The sequence below is a fragment of the Entelurus aequoreus genome, linkage group LG15 (assembly GCF_033978785.1).
Source record: "Entelurus aequoreus isolate RoL-2023_Sb linkage group LG15, RoL_Eaeq_v1.1, whole genome shotgun sequence".
Taxonomy (NCBI): Eukaryota; Metazoa; Chordata; class Actinopteri; order Syngnathiformes; family Syngnathidae; genus Entelurus; species Entelurus aequoreus.
The window spans coordinates 39,897,852-39,925,124 of NC_084745.1; the positions used below are offsets into that span (position 1 = coordinate 39,897,852).

The 27,273-nt window shown below is 41.0% G+C and overlaps 1 protein-coding gene across 2 annotated transcripts in view; it reads left to right on the forward strand.

Moving 5' to 3' along the window:
• The window catches only part of sspo (SCO-spondin), a 343,053-nt gene that overhangs the window by 168,768 nt on the left and 147,012 nt on the right, over nucleotides 1–27,273 (forward strand). For both annotated transcript variants that reach the window (XM_062021522.1, XM_062021521.1), the window contains 13 exons: nucleotides 819–974; nucleotides 1,052–1,216; nucleotides 1,290–1,481; nucleotides 1,573–1,695; nucleotides 7,352–7,481; nucleotides 17,611–17,736; nucleotides 17,886–17,977; nucleotides 18,800–18,985; nucleotides 19,067–19,237; nucleotides 23,216–23,471; nucleotides 23,554–23,600; nucleotides 25,074–25,244; nucleotides 25,321–25,455. In XM_062021522.1, coding sequence (XP_061877506.1) covers nucleotides 819–974; nucleotides 1,052–1,216; nucleotides 1,290–1,481; nucleotides 1,573–1,695; nucleotides 7,352–7,481; nucleotides 17,611–17,736; nucleotides 17,886–17,977; nucleotides 18,800–18,985; nucleotides 19,067–19,237; nucleotides 23,216–23,471; nucleotides 23,554–23,600; nucleotides 25,074–25,244; nucleotides 25,321–25,455 — 1,950 coding nt within the window. The remainder of the gene's footprint in view (nucleotides 1–818; nucleotides 975–1,051; nucleotides 1,217–1,289; nucleotides 1,482–1,572; nucleotides 1,696–7,351; nucleotides 7,482–17,610; nucleotides 17,737–17,885; nucleotides 17,978–18,799; nucleotides 18,986–19,066; nucleotides 19,238–23,215; nucleotides 23,472–23,553; nucleotides 23,601–25,073; nucleotides 25,245–25,320; nucleotides 25,456–27,273) is intronic.

Below are 27,273 nucleotides of genomic sequence, written 5' to 3' on the forward strand. Positions count from 1 at the left end.
TTTCTTTTTTATTTTATTTTTTTATATCAAGAAGATGCTAAAAAAGTATTGACGCTACTTGGTTGAGTAAAACTCACTCACTTACTAGATTGCTCACTAGATTGTAAAGTCTGTGTTCATGCCGTCTACATGTTTTTTCCACAATTGTTTACTTTTGAGATATTTCCGTCAAAAATTGTCCCAAGACCATTGTCATCTCTCCTCTCCCTCTTTTTTATGTTACCTGTTTTTCCCAGTTGTTGCTTTTGTGATTGCTGCTTCTTCTATTTTGTGAGATTTGTTCAGTCTTAAACAAAGTCTGGATCGTTATTGTGTGTTGTGTTGTTATTATCACAGCATACCACACACATAACCATCAAACTTCAGTAACTGTTTTTTATCTCCATGTGTGAGGCTTGTAACAACACAAATCTCTTCAGATCTAAAAAATAAATCTTTGTTTTACCTTGCTTTAACATATTTTGCATCTCATTCGAGCAGACTTCATCAGTTCATGCTCACAGGACCCAAAGTATTTATCCTCTACAGAGGGGTCCTGCCCACACAAGAAGGGTGTCGTGCTATTGTGTTGCAAACAGCTGTTTTGCAGAAAGTATTTGCAGATGTCAATTAATAGGTTTTTTTTAGAAAAATGTTATGCTCTTATGACTAAAATGATTGCAAATCAAAAAGTCCTTGTATTTTTGAAAGTATTTAGTTTTATTGCCTCACACAGGGGAGATATCTTCTATCAATGTTAGATGGCACCATTTTACTTATACGAGGCACAAAAACTAAGTAAACAAGTTTTAAATATTATTACCCCAATGTTGAATAAGGTTCCTCAGTGAGTCCGGCGACTACACAGCGCCCCCTAGTGCCGAGCCCCTGCTCTCCCAAGCAGTTCCTTTGTAGTAGTGGCGAGTGTGTACACCTGGACCGCAGATGTGACCTGCAGAGGGACTGTACAGATGGTTCTGATGAGAAAGACTGCGGTAAAAGATATGAGCAAACGACAGTGACGAATAGAACCTTAACTGGAGTCAAAGTACATTCTCCTTCTTTTCTGCAGTTGACTGCATCATGTCTCCATGGACATCATGGAGTATGTGCAGTGTTTCCTGTGGCTTGGGCTCGTTATTTCGACAAAGAGACATTATTAGGGAAGCCCTACCAGGAGGATCCTGTGGTGGTGCCCAGTTTGACAGCCGCGCCTGCTTCCCAAGACCATGTTCAGGTTTTTTTTCAGTGTTTCTCTTTCCCAAAATCCTCTTCTCCGTGTAGAAGGTCATTTAATCTGTCTCCTGCAGTTGATGGTCATTGGTCAGGGTGGACTGAGTGGTCAGAGTGTGATGCTCAGTGTGGTGGCGGTGTCAGGGAGAGGAGCAGAACCTGTTCCTCACCTCCTCCCAAAAATGATGGGAGGGATTGTGAAGGCATGACCCAGCAGAGTCAGAGCTGCAACAGCCAGCCATGCACTAAAGACACGGGAACGCAGACAGGTAACCACATTTTTTCAAAAACAATCTGTTTTGTGGTTCCATTACAGAAACACATTGCTGACTAATAAAGTCCTCTAACTTTCTTTTATAGGTTGTGTCAGTGGCATGGTGCTTGTGTCTGAGGAAGACTGCCAGGCCGGGAGAGTCCAGTCTTGTCCTCCGACGTGCTCACATCTTAGTTTCACCAACAACTGTACTGAAGAATGTACAATAGGTAGGTCAACATACACCTGGTACAGTTGGTAAACATACAGTAAGCACACCAAGGTACAGTCGGTTAAACATACACATTTGAACCACATGACTAAATTACCATATTTTTCGGACTATAAAGCGCACCGGTATACAAGCCACACCCACTAAATTTTAGACTGAATAACTACACTGTGATGTTTTGGTGAATTTACAGAGGTATTTGTGAAACTGAAACAATACAAAAAGAATGCTATTGTAGGTTAATAGTACTAACATTGACACTCGTAAACCAGTGTTACCAACTTCGCAACTTTGTCGCTAAATCTGACGACTTTCCAATCCTCTTGGTGGCTTTTTTGTAAACAGCTACTAGAGATGAATGCAGCAACTTTTTCCAGTGTTTTTGGAGACTCTTTTGTGTCTTAGAGACTCTGAGGTGAAAGCACGCATCAGTCACTGTCCTCAACGAACATTGACGGGCGCTGCCGGTTAGCTGGTGCTGCTGCTGCACGAGCAGAGCGGAGCGGAGACCCTCACAGTGCAGCAGTTTGCGCCTGTGCAAAATATTTACAGTCTGGACTTTCATGGGGTGTTCCAATTGTACTGGGAAGTCGGAATTTCCGAGTTCCTAGCCAGAAGTTTCGACTGGAATTTCAAATGTAAGTGTGGAGTTTGCATGTTCTCCCAGTGACTGCGTGGGTTCCCTCCGGGTACTCCGGCTTCCTCCCACCTCCAAAGACATGCACCTGGGGATAGGTTGATTGGCAACACTAAATTGGCCCGAGTATGTGAATGTGAGTGTGAATGTTGTCTGTCTATCTGTGTTGGCCCTGCGATGAGGTGGCGACCTGTCCAGGGTGTACCCCGCCTTCCACCCGAATGCAGCTGTGATAGGCTCCAGCACCCCCCGCCGCCCCAAAAAGGGACACGTGGTAGAAAATGGATGGAAGGATGGATGTTTCTTTACTGTCACACTTGAATAAATTATTGAATTTGATTTACCTACTGTAGCCATCCTCAGTGACTTACTCACCTTGTCTCTGTGTGTGTGTCTCTCTGTGACAGAAGTTGAACATTTAGCTAGCTCGCTCATCATGTCAGTCAGTGCAGAGAGGAGACCCACACGCCTCCAGACTGCAAATGAAATGCGCATGTGCAAAGCTGCCACTGTTTCCGCCTAGGTTTACAGAGCGAGATGTGAATATTTTTTCAATGTCATTTCAAAGCTAATATAAATCATTGCAATGTGCCAATTCCATCATTTATGTTAATGCGCCAGTCATTACATTTGGTTCGTTAGCGAATATCACAACCCTCCATTCTTTTGATAAAATGTGATACATTTAACAATGCAGAACAAAATTTATTTAGAAAAAACAACTAAGAATCAAAATAAGAAGGTTAATTTGCAGTTTTAATCATACTTATAATTTTTTTCTAAATCACTTCTGTATCTCTCCGACAGCGTCCTTTGCAAAAAATTATGCAAATGAGGCGATGATGTAATTTAGCAACATCTAGCGATATTTAGGACTGCCAATAGCTACTTTCCTTGCTGAGGAGCTGCATGTGTTTTATGAAAACTTTTTGCATTATGACCATTATTATAGCCGTGCCGATTTATAATGCCGCAGCATACAAAGGAACAAAGTAACGGCTTATAGTCCGGAAGTTAAGGTAGTTAACTACTTCTACCAGAGGGTATAGTGACCCTCAGCTCTGGTAGGCCTAAAGTTGAGCTCATAGGACTAGATAGTACAATCCCTCAGATTAATCAGCAGTTAGTGTTGAGTGGGGGGTGGGGGGTTAGGGGAAAAAGCTTCACTGGGGTCTTCAGGTGGGCACCCTCCTTCATTGGTGTTTCGTTGATAGGCCCACGACACCTCCGGAGGGCTCAACGGCGACATCTGGCGTCCCAGGTGTGCCCCCCTCTGCCTTTACCCTTAGATGTCATTTAGCAGCCCAGTTTGGGTCCTTTCTCTTGAACCATGTCCATCTGCTACTTCGTTCAGCAGCATCCAACAGCGATTTGACAGCCCGCCGGAAGGCCTGACCTCTCAATCCCATTCCTTTGAGGAGCTTGGTTTTGGACGTAGCAACGAAGCCTTCAACTGGAAGCACTCGGGCACGCCAGCCGCGCTGCTCTGCCTCGGCTACTATGTCCGCATACCTCAGTTGTTTGCGCTCATATGCTTCACCAACTGCTGCTTCCCATGGTACAGTTAGTTCAACAATGAACAGTCTTCTGGGAGGTTGACCACAAGACCAGGTCCGGCCTGAAGCTGGTTGTAATGATTTCAGGCGGGAATATGAGTTTGTGGTCCAAGTCAACCTGCATTTTCCAGTCCCGGGCAGAGTCCAGAAGGGTTGCCTCCACTCTAAGTTAATATACATGTAAAATGTTATGAAAAATGCAAATATATATATATATATATATATATATATATATATATATATATATATATATATATATATATATATATATATATACATATATATGTGTGTGTGTGTGTATATATATATATATATATATATATACAGTGGGGCAAAAAAGTATTTAGTCAGCCACCCATTGACAATCTATGGGTGGCTGACTAAATACTTTCTTGCCCCACTGTATGTGTGTGTGTATATATATGTATATATGTGTGTGTGTGTATATACTAGATAGATAGTACTTTATTGATTCCTTCAGGAGAGTTCCCTCAGGAAAATTTAAATTCCAGCAGCAGTATAAAAAATTGTAAAAAGTAAAAAGTAAATAATGGGGGTCTAAATGGAGACAAAAAAGAAAAATATTACAATAGAATAAAAATAAAAAGCAACGATGAGAATAAAAATATAACAGTAAAATAAGAATATAACAAGAGAAACTAGGCAGTAGTGACCATGTTATGAAAAAGTATTTCACTGTTATTGTTTTGCATCCCCTGTCATCCTAGTACCCCCCCAGAGAGGAGTTGTACAGTCTAATGGCGTGTGGGACAAAGGAGTTTTTGAGTCTATTAGTCCTGCATTTGGGATGAAGCAGTCTAGCACTGAACAGGCTCCTCTGGCTACTGACAACGGTATGCAGAGGGTGACTGGCATCATCCAGGATGCTCACTAGTTTTTCCACAGTCCTCTTCTCTGCTACCGTCACCAGTGAGTCCAGTTTTATTCCGATCGTAGAACCGGCCCGCCTGATCAGTTTCTCCAGTCTAGAGCTGTCCTTCTCAGATATGCTGCCCCCCCCAGCACACTACGATGTAGTACAGAACACTGGCAACCACAGACTGGTAGTACATCCACAAGAGTTTTTTACAGATGTTGAAGGAGTGCAGCCCCCTCAGGAAGTACAGCCTGCTTTGTCCTTTCCTGTACAAGTAGTCTGTGTTAACAGTCCAGTCCAGCTTATTGTCCACCCACACCCCGAGGTACTTGAATGAGTCCATGGTCTGTACCTCGACTCCCTCGATCACAATAGGTTGTGACCTTGGACTCGACCTCCCAAAGTCAATGACCAGCTCCTTGGTCTTTGTCGGATTGAGCTGCAAGAGGTTCCTGTGGCACCAGACAACAAAGTCCCTCACCAGCCTCCGAAACTCCTCCTCTCTGCCGTCCCTGATGCACCCGACGATGGCTGTGTCATCCGCGTACTTCTGGATGTGACACAGCTCTGAGTTGTAGCAGAAGTCAGCGGTGTACAGGGTGAACAGAAGAGGGGCCAGCACCGTTCCCTGCGGTGCTCCGGTGCTGCTGATCACAGTGTCAGATGTGATGTCCTTCAGTCTGACGTACTGTGGCCTATCGGTGAGGTAGTCTGAAATCCAGGCAACCAGGCAGGGGTCCACTCGCATTCTGTCCAGCTTGTCCTGGAGAAGGCGGGGCTGGATAGTATTAAAGGCACTCGAGAAGTCCAGGAACAGGATCCTCACAGCGCCATTTCCCTTATCCAGGTGTGAGTGGGCTCGGTGCAGCAGGTAAAGGATAGCATCCTCCACACCAACGCCTGCCTGGTACGCAAACTGCAGGCTGTCCTGGGTATGTTGCACCTGTTGGTCTGAGGAGGCTGAGAAAGAGCCGCTCCATTGTCTTCATTATATGAGAGGTGAGCGCCACTGGTCTGTAGTCGTTCAGCTCACTGGGTCAGTTCTTTTTGGGAACTGGAACAATGCACGACGTCTTCCAGACGGTGTGAGGGGTGGAGAGGACACGGGCTGGTTGAAACGGTTGAAGAAGTTATTCATCTCATTGGCCCTCTCTATTGTCCCCCCAACAGCTCTGGTCTTTGTCTTGTGGCCTGTGATGGTTTTCACACCTTCCCAGACCTCCCTCATGTTGTTCTGCTGCAGCTTTTGCTCCAGCTTCTTCCTGTAGCTGTCCTTAGCCTCCCTCACGCGTTGTTTCACCTCTCGCTGTGCTGCTCTCATTGCCTCCCTGTCTCCACTCCTGAAGGCAGCTTTCTTCTTGTTGAGGACAGCTTTAACCTCTTGTGTTACCCAGGGTTACTGTATATATATGTATATGTATATATGTGTGTATATATATATGTATATATGTGTGTGTATATATATATATGTGTGTGTGTATATATATATATATATATATATATATATATATATATATGTATATGTATATATGTGTGTGTATATATATATATATATATATATATATATATATATATATATATATATATATATATATATATATATATATATATATATATATATATATATATATATATATATATATATATATATATATATTTGCATTTTTCATAGCATTTTACATGTATATTAACTTAGAGTGGAGGCAACCCTTCTGGACTCTGCCCGGGACTGGAAAATGCAGGTTGACATGGAACATATATATGTGTATATCTGTTGAGTTCCTCAGAGATGGTAAGAGGCATTTTCGCTTGCTTACAGGAAGTTGCTCATTGTGTTGTTGACTGTGTGTTTGTTGTGCTGTCATTTTTGTGTTTCCACCGTTATTGTGGTTATTATAGTGGAATTCAAGATTGCCATAAAATGTTTAACTATTACCCGCACAGGATGCGTGGGCTGAGAGTCTGAGTTCCCTGATGTACAATATGTCATACAAATATGTGACGGATAAATAAACATGCATATATACTGTACAGTTTTTAACACTAGTAGCAGACTTTTATCAAGAATAATTAACCTACACTACATTTTAATACTTAATACTTTAATACACTGGAACCTGTTTAAGTCAGTTGACAACCCATTTATGTGGATACAACATACAGTGAAACTAAAAAAATTAGATCATCGTGCAAAAGTGATTTAATGTCAGGAATTTAACTTAAAATGTGAAACTAATGTTATATAAACTGAAAAGTGACATATGTCAAGTCTGTATTTGTTATAATTTTGATGATCGTGGCTTACAGTTTTTGAAAACCATACATTTTCAGAAATGTTCCATTTGAAGTTTTCATAAACTGTAAGCCATAATCATCAAAATTATATCACAAAAAGGTGTAATTAAAATAAACGTTCGTGAGAAGACTGGATGTTGCAGTCTGGCTGATTGAATCCACAATTAGCAACAATTATCTACTTTCACATCTAAGTGAAAAACAATATGCTGATTCAACGTCAGTATTTATCTGCTCATTTACTCGTAAAACAAATATTATTTAGATGTATTTTTTTTTTCTTCCCTAGGGTGCCGCTGTCCAAATGGCATGTACTTACAGGGAGGACAGTGTGTGAAAGCCAGCCAATGTGTCTGTCAATGGAACGGCCAAATATTGCAGCCAGGACAGACCATCAGCAGGGACAATTGTACGACATGGTGAGATTATTTACTTCATATCTCCTACTTTGGATGTATTATTGCTTCGCATAGCTATAGGCTTTTACAAAAATTATAATCACTTCAAAATATATTTTCTTTGTGTATGAGTTAACATCATTAGGTACACCTGCACCATCAAATTAGATCCTTCAAAAGTATGTGTCAAAACTGGTTGCATAGAAAAAAATAATGCTTGGCTTTGATTATGTTTATAAGGTTTTACTTCACTATTAGTAGGGATGATGTTTGATAAGAAATTATCGAGTTCGAGCCATTATCGAATCCTCTTATCGAACCGATACCTTATCGATTCTCTTATCGAATCCAGATAGGTTGTTGTATATGGAAAAAAACACACAATATTTGGTTTAACAAAAGCTCACTTTTATTTTATAAGAAAAAAATAAAATAAAATAAAATAAATAAACAAATATTGACTGTTGTTACCCCCCCAAAAAAATAAAAAAATATTGACTGTTGTTACCCAAAGTATATTAAGTGGGATTTTTCAGAAAAACAAATATATACAGTAACACAAAAACAACCTGTCTCTGTGATTACTATAGGTGTATAAATAATAATATAGTGTTAAATAAAATCAGTCCCTTGGGCACGAAACTGAAAATACAGCTCTCCAAAAAGTGCACTTCTGCTGCTATTGGAACATCCTTCTGGGGTCCATCAGTGTGGCCTCCTCCAGGAATGACTGCACGTCCTTGTCCTGGAGGGAAAATGAGGGACAGACACAGCAAAGAATTAAGGGGGAAATTAGCTGAATGTGAAGACTAGGGTGTCTGTTATTAAGTCTTTAGCATTAGTATGTGGAATTAAAGTAATGAAGTTGAACATTGTACTCATATGATCCACTTTAAGAGGTTGTTCAAATTAATAGTGCTTACAAAGTACAGAGAAGAATTATGAGAAATACTTTCAACCTTATTGAAAATAAGATATTCTTCATCTCTGTATATTAATAATGACTGAATTAGTTAATTACATATTACAAAACTGTTGTATATACTAATTCACAGATGTTATTTTATTATAAAAAGGTCAGTAAATGATGTATATATTTGTAAACGCTCTGAAGTGGGAAAGTGGTAGGATTAAATAAGCTTTACTTCTTCCTAATCCTTTTCGGACATGATGTAAAGTGAAATGATATGAAACTGTGATGTGTTGTGCTGTAAGTGTGTTCATGTACAAAATAAACTAAAGAAAGAAAGAAAGCACTAGTTTATTAGACAGACCTGCAAACTCTGTCGTGGTGTAGGCTACAAGATAACGTTAACGTTATCAGACACATACAAAAAGGCTAACGTTAACATTACCGTTAGCCACTGACTATGCTTAGGTAACGTTAGTCTTGCTAACATTACTGCAGTCCTGGTTGACATAAGATGTAACGTTATTTTAGCCTAAAGACAATGAGTGAGCAGATATGGAAATTAACCGGCAACAGTTAACGTTAGTTACTCACCAGCACTATCACTGGAATTGGCGCTGCAGGTTGAAGCAGAGGAAGAGCGGTTTGCTTCGTCATCTCTGTCGCTGCTTCTCCACGACACCTTTCTCTAACCTTCAGGTTCTGTACGCCCTGAACATGTTTCATCATGCTTGTTGTACTTCCCCCCTTACATGAGAGCGAAGCCTGGAAATAATTGCAGATAGCCGTTTCCTCTTCGTATTTTTTTGTAAAATGAAGTCATGCCTTGAGGCGTTTTTTTCCGGTCCATTGTTGTTGCTGCTTCTGTATCTGCCGCCTAATGACTGAGCTATGTCATTTCTTGTGATGTCCCACGGGGCATTTCTTGTCGGGACGAGATTCGTTCCCAGGGATTCGAATAAAGAACCAAGTCTTTTTCTTTACAATAGTTGCCTCGATAACGGGAACCGGTTCTCGAAAAGGGATTCGAGTCCATGGAATCAGTTCTTTTCTTATCGAACGGTTCTTTTCTTATCGAACAACCCGGAGAACCAGTTTCGAACATCATCCCTAACTATTAGTATTAAAGATCTGTGTTATTGCAATAATATAATACTGCACTGCATCATGCAGCAAGTGCTGTTTCTAATATTGTGCACCTACCCTGGATGATACCTTGCAAACATCATAGACAATGTATATTATTGAAGTACAAATGTTTGAGATTATAGCTATAGCTAATTTCCATCTTCAATACCTCAGCAAATTGATGTTAAAATGAAGACAAACACATTCAAAGGATAAAACATACAATAACAATAACATGTAAATTATAAGGTTTAAGTGTTGTAAAACACTTACTGAAAGAAATGTACCTTGTAAATTACGTACATACATAAAACTGTCTATAAATTATGATTATAACTGATTATGACTCTCCAGCAGCCATTTTTCAAGGTCTTATTAAAATATATCTGTGTTTCTAGTTCCTCATATTTACAAGAATTGTTTTTCATGTTTGACACGCTGGATGAGAAAATACACTTTTTCAATGAAGTAAAGTTCAATTTAGCGATGTTTGTTGTTAAAAAATGTTAATACAGCTAAAATTGTATGTTAAATTAGATTTTATTCAGTTTTTTAACCTGCTTCTTAAAGAATAACTGTGAATCCAGCACAATGTAAAATATTGGACTACCCTAAATTCATTAAGGTGTAAATGGGAGCAATGCAGACACCTTCATACTCTAACATAGCAGCTGATAGCTGCAGTGTGGCTGCTTATTATAGCATGGAAGTACAGAACAGCATAGTCTGGGACTCTGTGTACATCTGACAAAGTATATTAGAGGGTAGGTAATTGATATACACACTAAATAATTACACGCTCAGATTGAACATTGTGGCACCCGTGGCATTTAATCAGCTATTTTATTCATTCTCATTATGGTCATTAGAATGCATTTAAAATGTTTACCCATTCATTCACTTGTGATGAAATTTGCTAATATATGCTCATACTTAAACCCATTAAACACTTTAAATGCACTGTATTAAAATGTGTTTCTGTACAACTTTGCGCTTGACTAGAACTCATTTAGTCCTAAGTGAAGTAAAGTCAACATTTAGGAGTAGGTTGTCTTCTGACAGTCATTATGTGACTATTCCAGTACATTCCATAAAATAGTGTGTCAGGTGAGCCAGGTAATTTTTTCAAAAGCCTTTTTATTACCATTAAAGCTCATTTTAAATCTATTTAACAATTGTAATGCTAAAATGGGGGGTCAAAACATTACAATTCAACAGATCTTATTTACTTACTTACTAAATTTATTTTATACAGAAAACAAGCTAGCAAAATATCACTATCAGCTTTTAACATTGAAGTTGTTATGAAAAGTCTGACGTGACTAATTTGTTACAAGAGCAAATATGCTAATACAACACTCAAAAAATTTAAGTGTTTCATTTATCCATTCATCCATCCATATCACGTGTCCCTCTTGGGGTTGCTGAAGTGTAGCTGGAGCCTATCCCTGCTACACTCGGGCGGAAGGCAGGGCACACCCTGGATAAGTTATCACCTCATTGCAGGGTCAACACAGACAGACAGACAACATTCACACTCACATTCACACGCTAGGGCCCATTTAGTGTTGCCAATCAACCTATCCCCAGATGCATGTCTTTTCGCTGTGAGGCACAAGCGTTAAACACTGCTCCACCGTGCTGCTGTTTCATTTGTAATAAATTAATAGTTATTATTTTGTTCAATTCAAAGTACATTTGTTAAAAATTAATTAACAGCATGAATACAGTTATTTTTATATGTACAAAACATTTACCATGAACAATGTAACATACGTTGGAACCCGTTTAAGTCAACCCCATTTATGTCGACTGTCATGTCTGTGATTATGTTTTGTTTTAGTCATGTTGGGATTTGGTTTTGGACTTTTTGTGCACTTTTATTTGTCACCATAGCAACCATTAGTTTCACCTGGTTCACATTGTCATGTCACGCACCTGTTCACCTGTCTTGTCACGCACCTGTTTTCACTGATCACGTCACTATTTAAATCTGTCTGTTTCTGTTGTTCGTCCTGGCGTCCTCACACTATTTCATCACTCTGCTCCATGTCTTGTCACAGTTCTTTACCAAGTAAGTTTTGTTCATTTATGCCACAGTTAGTGTTTTTGTTTTATTGTTCATAGTTTTTGTGCCCACGTGCATGTCTTTTGTTTCATAGTCAAGTTTGTATTTCCGCCTATTGTGCGCGCCTTTTGTTTGCTTCCTTTTTTTGTAGTTTTTTAGTGTTAAAAAAATAAATCATGTATTTAAATTCACGCCTTGCCCGCGCCAATTTTCCTTTGCCTTCCGGAGAAGCAAAACCCAAGAACCCAGTCATGACAGTAGGACGCCAGCAGAAGAGTTTCTCCGCAAAAAAATTGGACAATTTTGACGAGGCAACGTGGGAGGTCCTCCGCGCGATGGAGGAAGAGACGCTGCGTTATTCCTCCGGTAAGCGCAGAGACCTGATGTGGGGGCCAGATGGAAATCTGGTGCCATTGAGCTCCAGTTGGTCCGAGGACGGCGCTGCGTCACCGCAGTCCCGGAAGCGCCGCTCCAGACCAAGGACATCAGGGAAGGCGAGCGGACAGCATGCGGCGCTGCCGCAGGCTCCTCCCACTCAGGGCGGAAGCAGGTTGCTGCCAGCTCCAAAATGACATCACAGACCAGGATTTTTTTTTCAATACTTTTTCTTTTGATCACTCACCTCCAGCAAAAGACTGTAAAAACATGATAAGACATTATCAGGACATGTTTTTACAAATTAGATCCTGTCAATCACAGTCACCCAGTTTTCATGCCCCGCCCCCCAAGACTCAAACCCCGCCCCCGTCACAAAATTTTTCCTTTTATCCACCCACAAAAGCCCAGGTGGGGGGGAAGGAAAGACATTTTGGACAATTTAGAGGGGAGGATTTAGCCCCCCTCCTGACCTCCCTCCACCCACCCCAAAAGACGGTTCCAGACCGCGGGGAGCGTGTCTGGGATCCGCTCCTTGAGGGGGGGGCTAGGGCTGGGAAATGTTCAGGTGGGGTGGTTCAGCATTGCCATGCCAAGCCACAGCCTCCAGCTCGGCCACCACCACCTGTCTTTCGACCTGCCAAGCCACAGCCACCAGCACGGCCCCCACCACCAGTCTTTCGACCTGCCAAGCCACAGCCTCCAGCTAGGCCACCTCCACCTGCACCACGCCAAGCGCCACCAGTCGCAGCTCCACGCCAAGCGCCACCAGTCGCAGCTCCACGCCAAGCGCCACCAGTCGCAGCTCCACGCCAAGCGCCACCAGTCGCAGCTCCACGCCAACTTCCGCTACCTGCTCCACGCCGCCAAGCGCCACCAGTACCTGCTCCACGCCAGGGACCTGTCGCAGCTCCACGCCAAGTTCCGCTACCTGCTCCACGCCGCCAAGTGCCGCCAGTCGCAGCTTCACGACGCCAAGTGCCGCCAGTCGCAGCTTCACGACGCCAAGTGCCGCCAGTCGCAGCTCCACGATGCCAAGTGCCGCCAGTCGCAGCTCCACGACGCCAAGTGCCGCCAGTCGCAGCTCCACGACGCCAAGTGCCGCCAGTCGCAGCTCCACGACGCCAAGTGCCGCCAGTCGCAGCTCCACGACGCCAAGACCCCTCAAGCCAAGACCAAGTCCAAGACCCCTCAAGCCAAGACCAAGTCCAAGACCCCTCAAGCCAAGACCAAGACCCCTCAAGCCAAGACCAAGACCCCTCACGCCAAGTCCAAGACCCCTCACGCCAAGTCCAAGACACACCACGCCAAGTCCAAGACATACCACGCCAAGTCCAAGACACACCACGCCAAGTCCAAGACACACCACGCCAAGACACACCACCCAAAGACCAAGACTGCCAAGACCAACACCAAGACTGCCAAGACCAACACCAAGACCCACGCCGCCAAGACCAAGACCCACGCCGCCAAGACCAAGACCCACGCCGCCAAGACCAAGACCCACGCCGCCAAGACCAAGACCCAAGCTGCCAAGACCGCCCATGTCAGGACCAAGACCAAGACCACCCACGCCAAGCTTCGCCGCCTGACGCACCACGCCAAGCTTCGCCGCCTGCCACAACAACGTGCCCACCTCCTCGTCGGCCAAGGATGTGGCCATTCCATGGGCGTCCGCCGCGCCAGGTGCGCCGACCTCCTCGTCGGCCACGAATGTGGCCATTCCCAGGTCGCCCACCTCGTCAGGTTCAGCGGCGGTCGACGCGTCGCCGCCACATGACCATGCCTCGGTGGATCCGGGGCCACTTGGCCTGGCGACCCACCGCCATGTCCCCCTCCCGCCCTCCCATGACTCTCGATCCTGCCTTGTTTTGTTTGTTTTGGACATCTGGGATCTGTCCGTAAGGGGGGGGGGCTCTGTCATGTCTGTGATTATGTTTTGTTTTAGTCATGTTGGGATTTGGTTTTGGACTTTTTGTGCACTTTTATTTGTCACCATAGCAACCATTAGTTTCACCTGGTTCACATTGTCATGTCACGCACCTGTTCACCTGCCTTGTCACGCACCTGTTTTCACTGATCACGTCACTATTTAAATCTGTCTGTTTCTGTTGTTCGTCCTGGCGTCCTCACACTATTTCATCACTCTGCTCCATGTCTTGTCACAGTTCTTTACCAAGTAAGTTTTGTTCATTTATGCCACAGTTAGTGTTTTTGTTTTATTGTTCATAGTTTTTGTGCCCACGTGCATGTCTTTTGTTTCATAGTCAAGTTTGTATTTCCGCCTTTGTGCGCGCCTTTTGTTTGCTTCCTTTTTTTATAGTTTATTAGTGTTAAAAAAATAAATCATGTATTTAAATTCACGCCTTGCCCGCGCCAATTTTCCTTTGCCTTCCGGAGAAGCAAAACCCAAGAACCCAGTCATGACATCGACAGCTCATCAAGTTCTGGTCTACCGTGTTTTGTGTTCTTATTACTAATAAAAGTGTCCGCTTAAGTTGACTTTGACATACATGGTTGTTTGCATTTGTTGACGTAAAATGTGCGATTTTTTTATTAAATATGTCCTTTTTATGTTGACATGTGTTGTACAAAACCCAAAACCGGTGAAGTTAGCACGTTGTGTAAATCGTAAATAAAAACAGAATACATGATTTGCAAATCCTTTTCAACCTATATTCAATTGAATACACTGCAAATACAAGACACTTAACGTTCGAACTGGTAAACTTTGTTATTTTTTGCAAATATTAGCTCATTTGGCTTTGATGCCTGCAACATGTTTCAACAAAGCTGGCACAAGTGGCAAAAAAGACTGAGAAAGTCGAGGAATGCTCATCATACACATCCCACAGGTGAACAGGTGTGTGACGTGATCACTCCCTGTGCAATGCTGGCTGCCTTCAGGCACCGGTCAAAACTTAGACTTTGATTAAGCATCATTCATTTATGGTAACGCAATATTTTTTTTTTATGACATTAACATTGACAGCCCTAATGTATGTATATATATATATATATAAATAATGTATGTATGTAATGTATATGTACGTATGTATATTTATGTATGTATATACTGTATGTATGTGTGTGTGTGTATATATACATATACGTGTGTTTATTATATATATATATGTATATATATATATATATATATATATATATATATACCGTATATTACCAAATAGTAGCCCGGGCGTTTATTTTACAAAATGGGGTCAGACCCCGGGCGGCTATTAGGACATGGGCGGTTATTTGCACAAGGCTTTTATTTATTTTTGCACCAGCCTGCACCAGGCCATTATTTGGTTACAATGGTTACTGTCCAGTATTTTTTTTTTCGTACAAACAATTTTAAATGTAAAAGCTATTGTAAACATACAAACAAAAAAACAAGACTATCAAAAGACAAGAGATCAACAAGGCCTCAACATGGCAGTACTGCAACAATTGTCAAATAGAATACCAATACTAAAAATAAATACACTTTTTAAATAAAGCAACCTACTGGGAAAAATAAAATTATGGTACCAAGTACTCAAGTATTAAAAAACACACCATCAAAACAGAACAATAATACTGTCACTTAAATAAAATAAAGGCTACAGTACTCCAAGTTTTAAATAAAGAAGCATACAAGAAAAATACAATTATGGTACCAAGTACTCTATAAAACCATCAAAACAATAATACTGCAGCAAACGCAACCCCAAATGCAACTCAACCCCACTCATCATCCTCCTTCTCCTCCTCTCCCTCACCCCCCTCATCATCATCCTCCTTTTCAATCACAAGTTCATTGAGGAACTGCTGTTCCTCATCACTCTCCTCCTCTTCCTGAACCACAGCAGCAGCCTGCTGTCTAGCCCTCAACAGCATCTCTCTGCCTGCCTGACATGGCTGTCCCTCCTTGAAGCAGTAAATGAGCTGGTCCTCACTCCCATCAGCCCACACACCTTGTAGGATACCACAAAGCAACATTCAGCTATGGCTACTGTTTGCAACACGGACACACACACACACACACACGATTAAGCCAGCCACTTGTTGCACCAAACACCACCCCGGTGTCTCTCGTGTCACTCGCGGTGACATACAACTCCTTTGCCTTAATGCTGATCATTTTGCGGGACACACGGTGGTTCAGTCCACGAACGTGATGTATCCACTGACACAAATTAGCATCAAGCTCGTCGCTCACTTTCTTCCTACCTCCATCCGGGGGGGGTGGGGGGGCCTTTTCCATCGATTGCCGACTGAGATAGTAGTTCTCCCTTTTTTTGTTTCCATTTTTGTACACGTTTTGGGTCAACGTTAAACTGCCTGGCCGCTGCCAAACCAGAATTCTGCTCCGCATACTTCACAATCGCTAGCTTGAACTTTAAGTCAAGTCAAACTTTCTCTTCTTCCCCCTTAAAGTATTCCCGTCCATCAGTTGTGGTGTAGCGGTATCCTGTTCATTCAACTCACTGCTACTGTTGCTTGCCATGTTGAAACTTTTCCTCGTGGGTTTGTTGTGTGTTACGCTATATGCGGTGACCTATTGCAATATGTTGATTACCCAGAATCCCCACGTGACGTCTGCTGTTACCGTAATGACCAGAATTATTGCACCTTTGCTTTTCCTTTTAGCTTATAAATTGGGTTTAATGAAAATTAAATCAATATGATTTTAATCTAAATTATGCAAATAACAGCCCATGGGCGGCTATTTGGACATAGGCGTTTATTAGGAAGAGGCTGTTAATTCACAAAATGGGCTCAGACCCCGGGCGACTATTAGGACAAGGGCGTCTATTTGCACAAGGGCGTCTATTTGGTAATATACGGTATATATATACATATATATATATATGTGTATAAATATATATAATTTATGTATTTTTTACTTGATTTTTGCCATGTACAATCCATTATTCATCGACTGTTGATTTGTTTGTATTCATAAAAATCAATAAAACATATTAATAAGAAAAAGACAAAAAACAGTATGTCAACTGTCTATGGATATGCTTGTTTACACGGCAAAAAAAAATTCAATTAAAAGAGATGAGGAGGTGAGGAAGTGTAGTGTACACATAGCTCCAACTGTGGCCAGCTCAAAGTTGGTAGCAGGCATAGCGCCCTGTAGTCACGTGAGTGCTTTTTGACCAATCATTTAGGAGGTGGTTGGAAACTCTCTTTAATTAGGACTTTGCTACTGAATAAACGCCACTGCCCCTTATAGCTCAGCCCCTGAATCAGAGCTCAGAACCTTACAAAATATTCTCCTGTTGCTACGATGTCATATGAAAACATCCATCCATCCATCCATTTTCTAATCAAATATGCACAAATGGAAAAAAAAATGTCACCAAACAGAGTACTTTATTATCATACATATGGTTCTGAACAAAGTCACAAGTAAATCTGCAAGCAATGGCTAGTTTTGGTTATGTCGACAACAGCATATATCATTTACATCAGTGAGCCAGTCCGAAGGGCGTCAATTTAAGCGGATTCTACTGTATATGTAACTTGACAGATCTTTGCCATGAATTAGTGTGTTTTTATTCCACTTGGTTTGTGGTATATTCACCATCATTTTATCAATGTGTCTTTTTACTTACAGTATGTATATTATTTTGACACTGGAAGATTTTAAATAAAAACATGTTTGTCCCTACAAGTGTGTGCAAGGATGGACACGTCACCTGCGACTCTTCCGACTGCATGCTTAGCTGTCAGTGGTCAGCCTGGTCGTCATGGTCACCATGTGACGTCACCTGCGGGCTTGGGCTCCAACAGCGATACAGGTGAACAGCTGTTGCAGACTTTTTGATGTCTGCTTACATTTTAACTCCTAATCCAATCCTATTTTCTTGCTCTAAGACCAACTTGCATCAAGTTACTTCTCACTTTCTTATTTGAGAAAAGTTGTGACTGAACAGATGTGTCTTCTTAGGTCTCCAATAAATCAGACAGTAGCCATCAGAGGACTCCTGTGCCCAGGAGACTTATCAGAAGTCCGCCGCTGCTCCATCCCTTGCATCACTGGTAAACACGTGCATTCACTGACCAAGAACAGGCACAATACTTGTTGGTTTTCAGTCTCATCATCTAGCTAAATAATTAAATGTATATACCCTGATGATTATCTTGTGTGATGACTGTATTATGATGATAGTATATATCTGATAGTATATATCTGTATCATGAATCAATTTAAGTGGACCCCGACTTAAACAAGTTGAAAAACTTATTTGGGTGTTACCATTTAGTGGTCAATTGTACGGAATATGTACTTCACTGTGCAACCTACTAATAAAAGTCTCAATTAATCAATCAATCAATCAATCAATCAATCAATCAAAAAAAGCATCTGAGGAGCTAAAGCTAATCAGACAAAAGGATCATTATCACTCATCATCAGTTTCTCTGATGTCCATACGCTTTGATCATGCCTTCTTTACACACCAACTAGGGAATGGAGCGCACCTTGCCAAATAAAGTATAGTACCTTAACTTACCATTTTACAGTAATTGGTTTTACCATTGACCTTGTAACTCAGAACCCATGTATCTCAAATCAGTGTCACCCATTGAAAGTTGTTGGCCACACAACACACCACAATTTTAACACTATTGTCCACTGTGGTGACTGATGCACAACTTTGACATCAGGACTGACACATATAATAGAAAAAGCAATTTAAGATATCTGTCCACTGTAGTAAGCAGCGTGCGTGAAAGGGTTAAACTGCAACATATGACTTATGTACATCCTAGCTTCTAAATTCATATATAACTTAGTATCATATTAGCATATATGTTAATGTACTATTAAGATGACAGGGCAAATCTCAAATGTTCACACAGACCAACCGGATGGGGTTTGGAGTAAATGGACCAGCTGGTCAGAGTGCAGTAAGACGTGTTTCCATCATGTTGACGATGTGGGAATCCGACAACGATTCCGCAGCTGCAACCACAATCATACTCACACGCCCTCCTGTGATGGAGACAACATAGAGCAGGAGCCTTGCAACACGGTGCACTGTGCAGGTACGAGTGATATACGTCCTCTTTTTTTTATTCAGAATGCAAACATCAGCAGACTAAAAGTTAATTGCCTTCTGCTTCTAGTGGACGGCAGCTGGTCTGCATGGTCCACGTGGTCTCTCTGTTCCTCTGATTGTGACTCTGGTGTTCAAACTCGAGAGCGATTCTGCACTTCACCTCCACCACAACATGGAGGCAGCAGCTGTCCTGGTCCACACGTTCAGACGAGAGACTGCAACGCTCACCCCTGTACAGGTACCATCGAATAATATGTATCAACTAAATACCATCAACTATATACCATCAAACATATACCATCAAACATATACCAACTATATACCATCAAATATATATAATCTGGATACCATTAAACATATACTCTCAAATGTATTCCAACAAATACTGCATATACCAGCGATGTCAAATCTACGGCCCAGATTTTATCCGGTCCGTGTGATGAGTTTGCCAAGTATTAAAATGAGCTGCATTTTTTTTTAATGAAAGATACTGCTGTTCTAAGTGTGTCCAGTGGATGTCACAATAGCAATTCTATTAGGACTAGCAAGAGGTACAAAGTAAAGCGTGGCTGCGGCTCCTCTCCCTCAACCCAAATGAAACTTCAAACCTGACGTTGTATGTCTTCTGCTTCGAACACATCGTTATTTGGCACCCTTAATCCCCCATAATGAAAACTTGACCCTTTTGAATAGTTTTTACCTCCGTTTCTTACGGTTTGTCGAGTCAGCACTGGATTGATACGTGGACATGACAAAGGAGGTATTTGATACCTAGAAGAGTGTTTTTTGTTCGATCTCAGAAAGACTGTGACTTAAAGTTTAATCTTGGCTTTGTAGATACACTGAGAAAAAGTCTAAGCTCATTGTGTTTTTTAAACGCCACCAATTTCCTCAGAATTTTCAACAATCTTGAAGTGTTTTGTCCAGAGGATTATTTGTGACTTGTATGTTTTCAGAATGTGCTTGTTCTGTTTTGTGCCAAAGTAAAACAAAAAAAACAACCTAGAGTTGTCTTTATTTTTAAGTTATTATGCCATGATTCTACCATTCCGGCCCACTTGGGAATAGATTTTCCTCCATGCGGCCCCTGAGGTAAAATGAGTTTGACACCCCTGGTATATACCATCAACTACACACAATCATCGATATACCATCAACTATGTACCATCAATGTATACCATCAAATATATACCATCAAACATATACCAACTATATAATATCAAATATATATCAACTGCACTGTAAGCTCAGGGTTTCCCTCAGCTTGTGACAGTGGGAGCATGGCTAGGGGCGTGGTCAATACGGTGTCATTATATAATTTACATATTTTCTTTAAAAAGGCTAACAAAAATGTTGTGCATACATTTAAAAACAAATCTGTGTTATTAGTATTTTTTCTCATATCATTTTGCTGTATTTTTCAATTGCTGCTGTTCATTGTATGATGAAACACAGTGGCGGCTGCTGGTCTTTCATGTAGGGGGAGGTCATTTTCACAGTCTCCAGTAACAGATAAAAGATATAAAGATGCTAGTCCAAGAAATGTATGTACAAAAGTACATATTTTACCATTTTTTTTATTTTTTAGGGGAAGTTGAGCTTATACTGCCGTATAACCATATCTCCCAGGTGAACGGCCTCTGTCATGTTAGAACAAGGCAGATAAGGGAAGTCAGCAAGTCTGATCCGTAATTTTAGGACTAGGATTGGCTCTAAATGCTAGAGCCTGGGTCAGTCAGGCTGGGTGCAAAGCGGGTCTGTGTGCGTGCCGCCAGCTGGAGGGGCTGCCGCCCCAACGCCCAAGCTGCCAGCTATTGGAGCCAAAATGTGCCGCCTCGGCCATACTGCCCCTCTCCTGAAAGAGCGCCACTGTCGTCTTAATATTTGCACATTGCACATTTTGTATATCACGTCCGTGGATATATCTCGGACATAATAAAGGGGTCATATTATAATTTTTTTCCACATTGCAGACATGATGCCTCCGCTCCAGACAATTGCATTTGTCTTACTTACGTCATCACAATATCCTGTTTTGGTGATCAAAGTCTGTCGGTGGCCGAATTTTTGGTGCATCACTCGTCATTAATGTGTAAAAAATAGGCTATATATCCATTCATACGTTGTATTACTTTAATTTGTTTTACATAAAAGATTAAAGATTAAGATTAAAGTACCAATGATTGTCAAAAGGGGATGGGTCAAATGCAGAGGACAAATTTCACCAAGACCATAATTGTTAACGTGTGGCGGCTTTTATTTTGCCGTGGTGTCACGCCACAATTAACTAAATGCAGGGGAAACCCTGATGCTATTGCGACAGAATCAATATCCTGATGTGATGGCCCACGGGTAAAAAGTGTTTTTAACTCTGTTAGTCCTCTTCTTGTGTGACCGAAATCTCTTTCCTGATGGCAGCAGGTTGAACAAGTGCTGACCAGGGTGAGAGCTGTCTGCCAGGATTTTCTTTGTTCAGTTAAGACAGCAAGTGTGAGCAATGTCCTCTAGGAATTACATATTTTGAAAATTGGTGACCAAATGGCTATGACCTGTGGGGTTCCTCAGGGCTAGATTTTGGGACCCCTATTGTTCAACTTGTACATGCTGCCACTAGGACAGCTAATACACAGCTTCAATATGTCCTATCACAACTACGCAGATGACACTCAGATCTTCGTGTCACTGATGGCAGGTGAACGTCGGCCTGTTGATTCACTTAGTCGCTGCATCGAACAGATGCAGAGAAACAATTTTCTTCAGCTAAACTCAAGCAACACTGAAATCATTGTCTTTTGCCGACAGAACCAAAGATAAACTGTTCTTCGTCACCTTGAGACCCTCTCCCTGAAACCTAATAATCAGGTTAGAAATCTAGGGGTAATAATGGGCTCAGATTTGAACTTTAACAGCCACATTAGGTCAGTAACGTCAGCAGCTTTTTACCACCTGAGTAACATTTTTAAAATCAAAGGAATAATGTCTAAATCAGACTTTGTCTACAGCAGGTTAGACTGCTGTAATGACCTTCTCACTGGGCTCTCTAAACAGGCTGTAAAGCAGCTGCAGTACATCCACAATGCTGCTGCGCGAGTCTTGTTGAGAACCAGGAAATATGACCACCATATTAGTCCAGTGATAAGGTCACTGCACTGGCTTCCTGTTGCTCAGAGAATAGTGTTTAGAACAGCTCTCCTTGTATACAAGTCTTGTCATGGTCTTGTACCAGAGTACATATCTGATATGTTAGAGCCATATGAACCATCTCAAGCTCTGAGAACCTCAGGGAGTGGTCTCCTACTGGTGCCTAGAGTCAGGACCAAATATGGTGAAACTGCATTTCAGTTTGATGCTCCTTAAATCTGGAATAGTCTTCCTGAAGCTGTAAGACGGACCTCAACATTGGCAATGTTCAAATCCAGCCTGAAAACACTTAAACTTCAAAGTATTTTATCTACAGTATTTGATTAATTTTATTGTATTGAATTTAATTTAAAATATTTTTGCCTTCTTTTAAATTTCTGTAAAGCACTTCAAATTGCCTTGTGTACTAATTATGTTTTATAAATAAACTTGCCTTGCCTATATACCATTAAACATATACCATCAAATATAAACCAACAAATATAAACCGCGAAATATACACCATCAAGTATGTACCATCAAATACGTACCGTCAAATATAAACCATGAAATATACACCATCAACTATGTACCATCAACTATGTCAATCATTCAGTCAAAGATCATTTATATAGCCCTAAATCACAAACGTCTCAAAGGGCTGCACCAGAAAATATAAACTATCACATTTATACCATCAAATATGCACAGTACCATGAAATATATACATCAACTATGTGCCATGAAAAATGTTGCATTAAATATATACCTTGAAATATATACCATCATCAATATAAAATCAACGATATACCATCAAACATATACCATGAAATATGTACCAACAAGTATATACATTCAAACATACAATGACCATGAAATATATTTATACACCAACAAATGTGTACCATAAAATAAATACCAACAAATATATACCATCAACTATGTACCATAAATATGTACAATCATGTATACCATCAGACATGTACCATCAAATACTGTACATATCATCAACTTTATAGTACCATCAACTGTATACTTATTATTTCATTGTCAACATAATGCAGTTTCTAACAGTATTTCCTGAATTTGCATGCAGGTGTGTGCCCAGAAGGCATGACTTACTTGACAGCAGCAGAGTGTGAGCAGCAAGGAGGTGCATGTCCTCGTGTGTGTTTGGACATGACCTCCACTGAGGTGCAGTGTGCCACCGCCTGTTACGACGGCTGCTACTGTGAGCTCGGCTTCTACCTGCTCAATGGCAGCTGTGTGACTTTGTCCCAGTGTCCTTGTTACCACCGGGGGGACCTCTACCCAGCTGGGCTAACTCTGTCTGTAGATGCCTGCAACAACTGGTACTGTCCTGACAGAAACACAGACGTTAGAAGAGAAACTGGAAGTCAAAGTTGATTGATTGTTCCGGATTGTTTCCAACAGCACATGCATCGATGGAAAAATGGAATGTGGAACAAAGCCTTGTCCTGGTTAGTGTGTTTGTTATAATATGTCTTCTTAAAGGCACAATATGCACTGTAGAGGGTGCCTCAGCATTATGCATAAAGGTTATAGTAATATTTAGAGTTAGAGGAACTCAATTACTCATTTGTCTTGAGTGTCTTCATAATTCTTTGTCAGTAAAAACTGATATAAACCTGATTAGTTTATTTTGGTGTTTTGATCACAAACACCACTGAGCTGCCCTATCAGTGACATTGTGACATCAGCTGCACCGACCATATAAAAAAAACTATAATAGTACTAATAATAGATTAAAAAATAAAAATGAAATATAAATACATATTTTTATTATATTATAATATATTATATTATATTATTATTATATTTCTATTATAAATAATAACACATATAAAATAATTACAATGTATCTCATATGTAATATTATTTATAATAAAAGTATATTAACTATACGTAAGTAAATATAAATATTAATACATTGTATTATATTAAAATATTATTTATTTATTCTAAATTCATTATTTTCAATAATAAAGATTTATTGCTATTTATTTTACATGTATTATTTATAATAATACTAATAATACGTTATTTATACTATTTCAATAATATTATTTTAAATTATTATTATATAATAGTTATTATTATCATTAAATAATGATTTTTATTCATTTAATTATTATTATACATTATTATTATTATTGTTATTATTAAAACTAAAAAAGGATTCGGAGAGCCCAGACCTTAGTCAGGCCCAAGCCCTCATTAGTAGCTGATGATCTCGATCACCCTTAAAAATGCAATCGCTTGTTTCTTATCCAGTTTCCTAAAAGTTTCATTAAAATCTCCCCATTAAGTTGCTATCTAACATTTATGTAGAATATATAATAATATATATGTTTATATATGTATATATATTTATATATATACAGCATATGTACATAATAAATAAATAATTATGTTTATTTATTATTGTCTACAGAACAGGGATTCAAAGTTAAATAAAACACGCTGTAACATACTGTACTGTTGCGGATCTGGACTTATGGGGACCCTGGGCAGGATTAGACCAGGAGGTCCATGGCTAGTTATCGATTGATGTCAGTATTTTGGGCCCTCTAATGGCCCTGTGTTTGCCTAGGGGGAAACACTTTAGCATCTGTGTACCACTTCCTTTACATTGTCCGGGGATCAAAGCAGGGTCCAAACATTGCGAGTCGAGAGCACTAGACACTAAGCCACAGAGTTAAAAGCCAAAGTTTATTGTCCGATGTGACTCTTGAGGGGTCAGGTAGAGAGTTAACCAATATATCCACACACAGCTGCAGCAGCCGGTGTTCATTATACCTGCACGTTCACACCATTGTGAACAAAATACAATTGTGTAACCTGCATCAACATTATTAATACCGAACAACATCAACTGTTTTTGCCCTTTGTCTTTCCATGCTTTTTTTCCATAATTCTCCAATATGATTTAGTGGACTGCGGCTGGAGCAGCTGGACCCAGTGGAGTGCCTGTAGTCGAACATGTGATGTTGGTGTGAGGAGGCGGTACCGTTCAGGAACCAATCCCCCACCAGAGTCTGGAGGTCGTCCCTGCGAAGGCGTCAGGGTTGGCTTGGACACCTGCAGCGTTGAACCTTGTTTTGGTAAAATCCTTCCACCCCTAAATGTTGCTTCATCCCTCCTTACAAAGTAAGCTAATTTGAGTGTGATGTATGTCAGGTGTCAAAGAACCATGGAGTTTGTGGTCCGAGTGCTCAGTGACGTGTGGAGGAGGTTACAGGACCAGAACCCGGGGACCCATCAGAGTTCATGGCACTTCACAACAGTTCAATGCCTGTAACCTGCAGCCATGCGGTACAACAAAAAAATCGCTCCCTCATTAGCTAGCATGATGACACAAATTTTACTGCGGTTTATTGACCTCTGATTATTTATTGTATTTTTTTTATTTATCCATCCATTATTTTTTTATTCCTCGAACTACTATCAGAACAAACTTTGGGCATTTTATGCAAGCACATACAAGACATGTTTTTTTGTCTAAAGTGTATAGGAGGGTTGCATATGACATCACATCCTTTTTTCTTCCTCGTGACTTAATTCTCACAATAGGCAAGCAGCGAGAGCTTAGCATTAAAACAAGTGAAAGTGAGTGTAGCGTTTGAAAAGAAAATGCCATATTGCTGTTTTGTTTTTGGGTGTTCCAGTCATTCAAATAGAGATAGGAAATACCTTTCATAGAGTCTCGAAATAAGTTTCTCATAAAGCTAATAAAGTCAGGACCATTGATATTGTCCGAGTCTTGGCTGACTGCTCGACTGGAACAGCGTCGTCTGTGACTGAAGAGACCGATGCAATACTGGCAGTGTTTCGCGCAGAGGTCACAGCGATGAAGGGTGTCTGGTCTATAGGAGTAGTGGCGCTCCTGAAGGTCTCTCCTGCGGGTTCGCTTGTCTGCTGTTGTCTGCCTCAGTTTCTCCTCCCCTGCCCTGAGATGTTGAGTCAGGGTTTTCTCAAGAGTTTGTATTTTTTCTAACAGCCTTCATGTCTCTTTTCACCACGTCCTTGTAGCGCAACTTTGGGCGCCCAATGTTCCTCCTTCCCGACCTCAGCCTGCCAAGATATGCCTAGGATACGTTGTGGGCTATTCATATGAAAAGTGTTGAGACGTTACTCTTGTCTTGCATAAGTTGTCCAGGTTTTGCTGCCATACAGCAGCGTGCTGACGACACAGGCGTTGTACACTACCATCTTGGTCACAACAGTCAGCTTGGGGTTCGTCCACACTTGTGTTGTAAGGCGAGCAAGTGTGGTGGCTGCCTTCCCAATTCTTTTGTCAACCTCAGCGTCAAGGGAGAGGTTGTCGGTGACTGTGGAGCCGAGGTATGTGAACTGCTGGACGACGTCGAGTTGATAGTCGTCGATGTAGATGGCTGGCTGTGACTCTGACTCCTGTGCAAGGACTTTGGTCTTCTTAAGGCTGATTGTTAAACCGAAGTCCTTGCAGGCCTGGGAGAAGCGGATCACCAGGGACTGTAATTGTTGCTCTGTGTGAGTTGCTATAGCCGCATCGTCTGCAAATAGCATGTCTGACGAAAAACGTCACAAGTTTTGGTCTTGGCCCGGAGACGGGAGGGGTTGAAGAGCCTGCCATCTGATCTGGTTCGCAGGTATATTCCTTCTGTTGATGTGTCAAATGCGTGCTTGAGCATTGAGATCAAATGCTTTGGTGAGGTCGATGAAGGCGATGTACAGGGAGACATGCTGTTCTCTGCACTTCTCTTGTAGTTGTCTCAAGGAGAATACCATATCTAGCATACCGTATTTCCTTGAATAGCCGCAGGGGCGTTAATTAATTTAAAACCTCCTGTCACACCTGCGTTTACCGGAAACCGGCGGGATGGCCGTGCATGCGGTAATTATTTTAAAACCTCTTCTCACTCCGGCGTTTACCAAAAGGAATCCATAAAATTTAGGCGTGCGCTTTGAGTGTGATGTAAGCATACCATCATGAAAAGCACATTTAATTAAAAAAAACATTATTATGGTCTTACCTGTACTTATAAATGGAGTCCATTTGCAGCTCCTTCTGACCAAAAGCATCGATAACTTGTTTATAGAAGTCTTCCTTATTTTCTTTCTTCAGTTTTAAAAGTCTTTGTTTCGATGGAG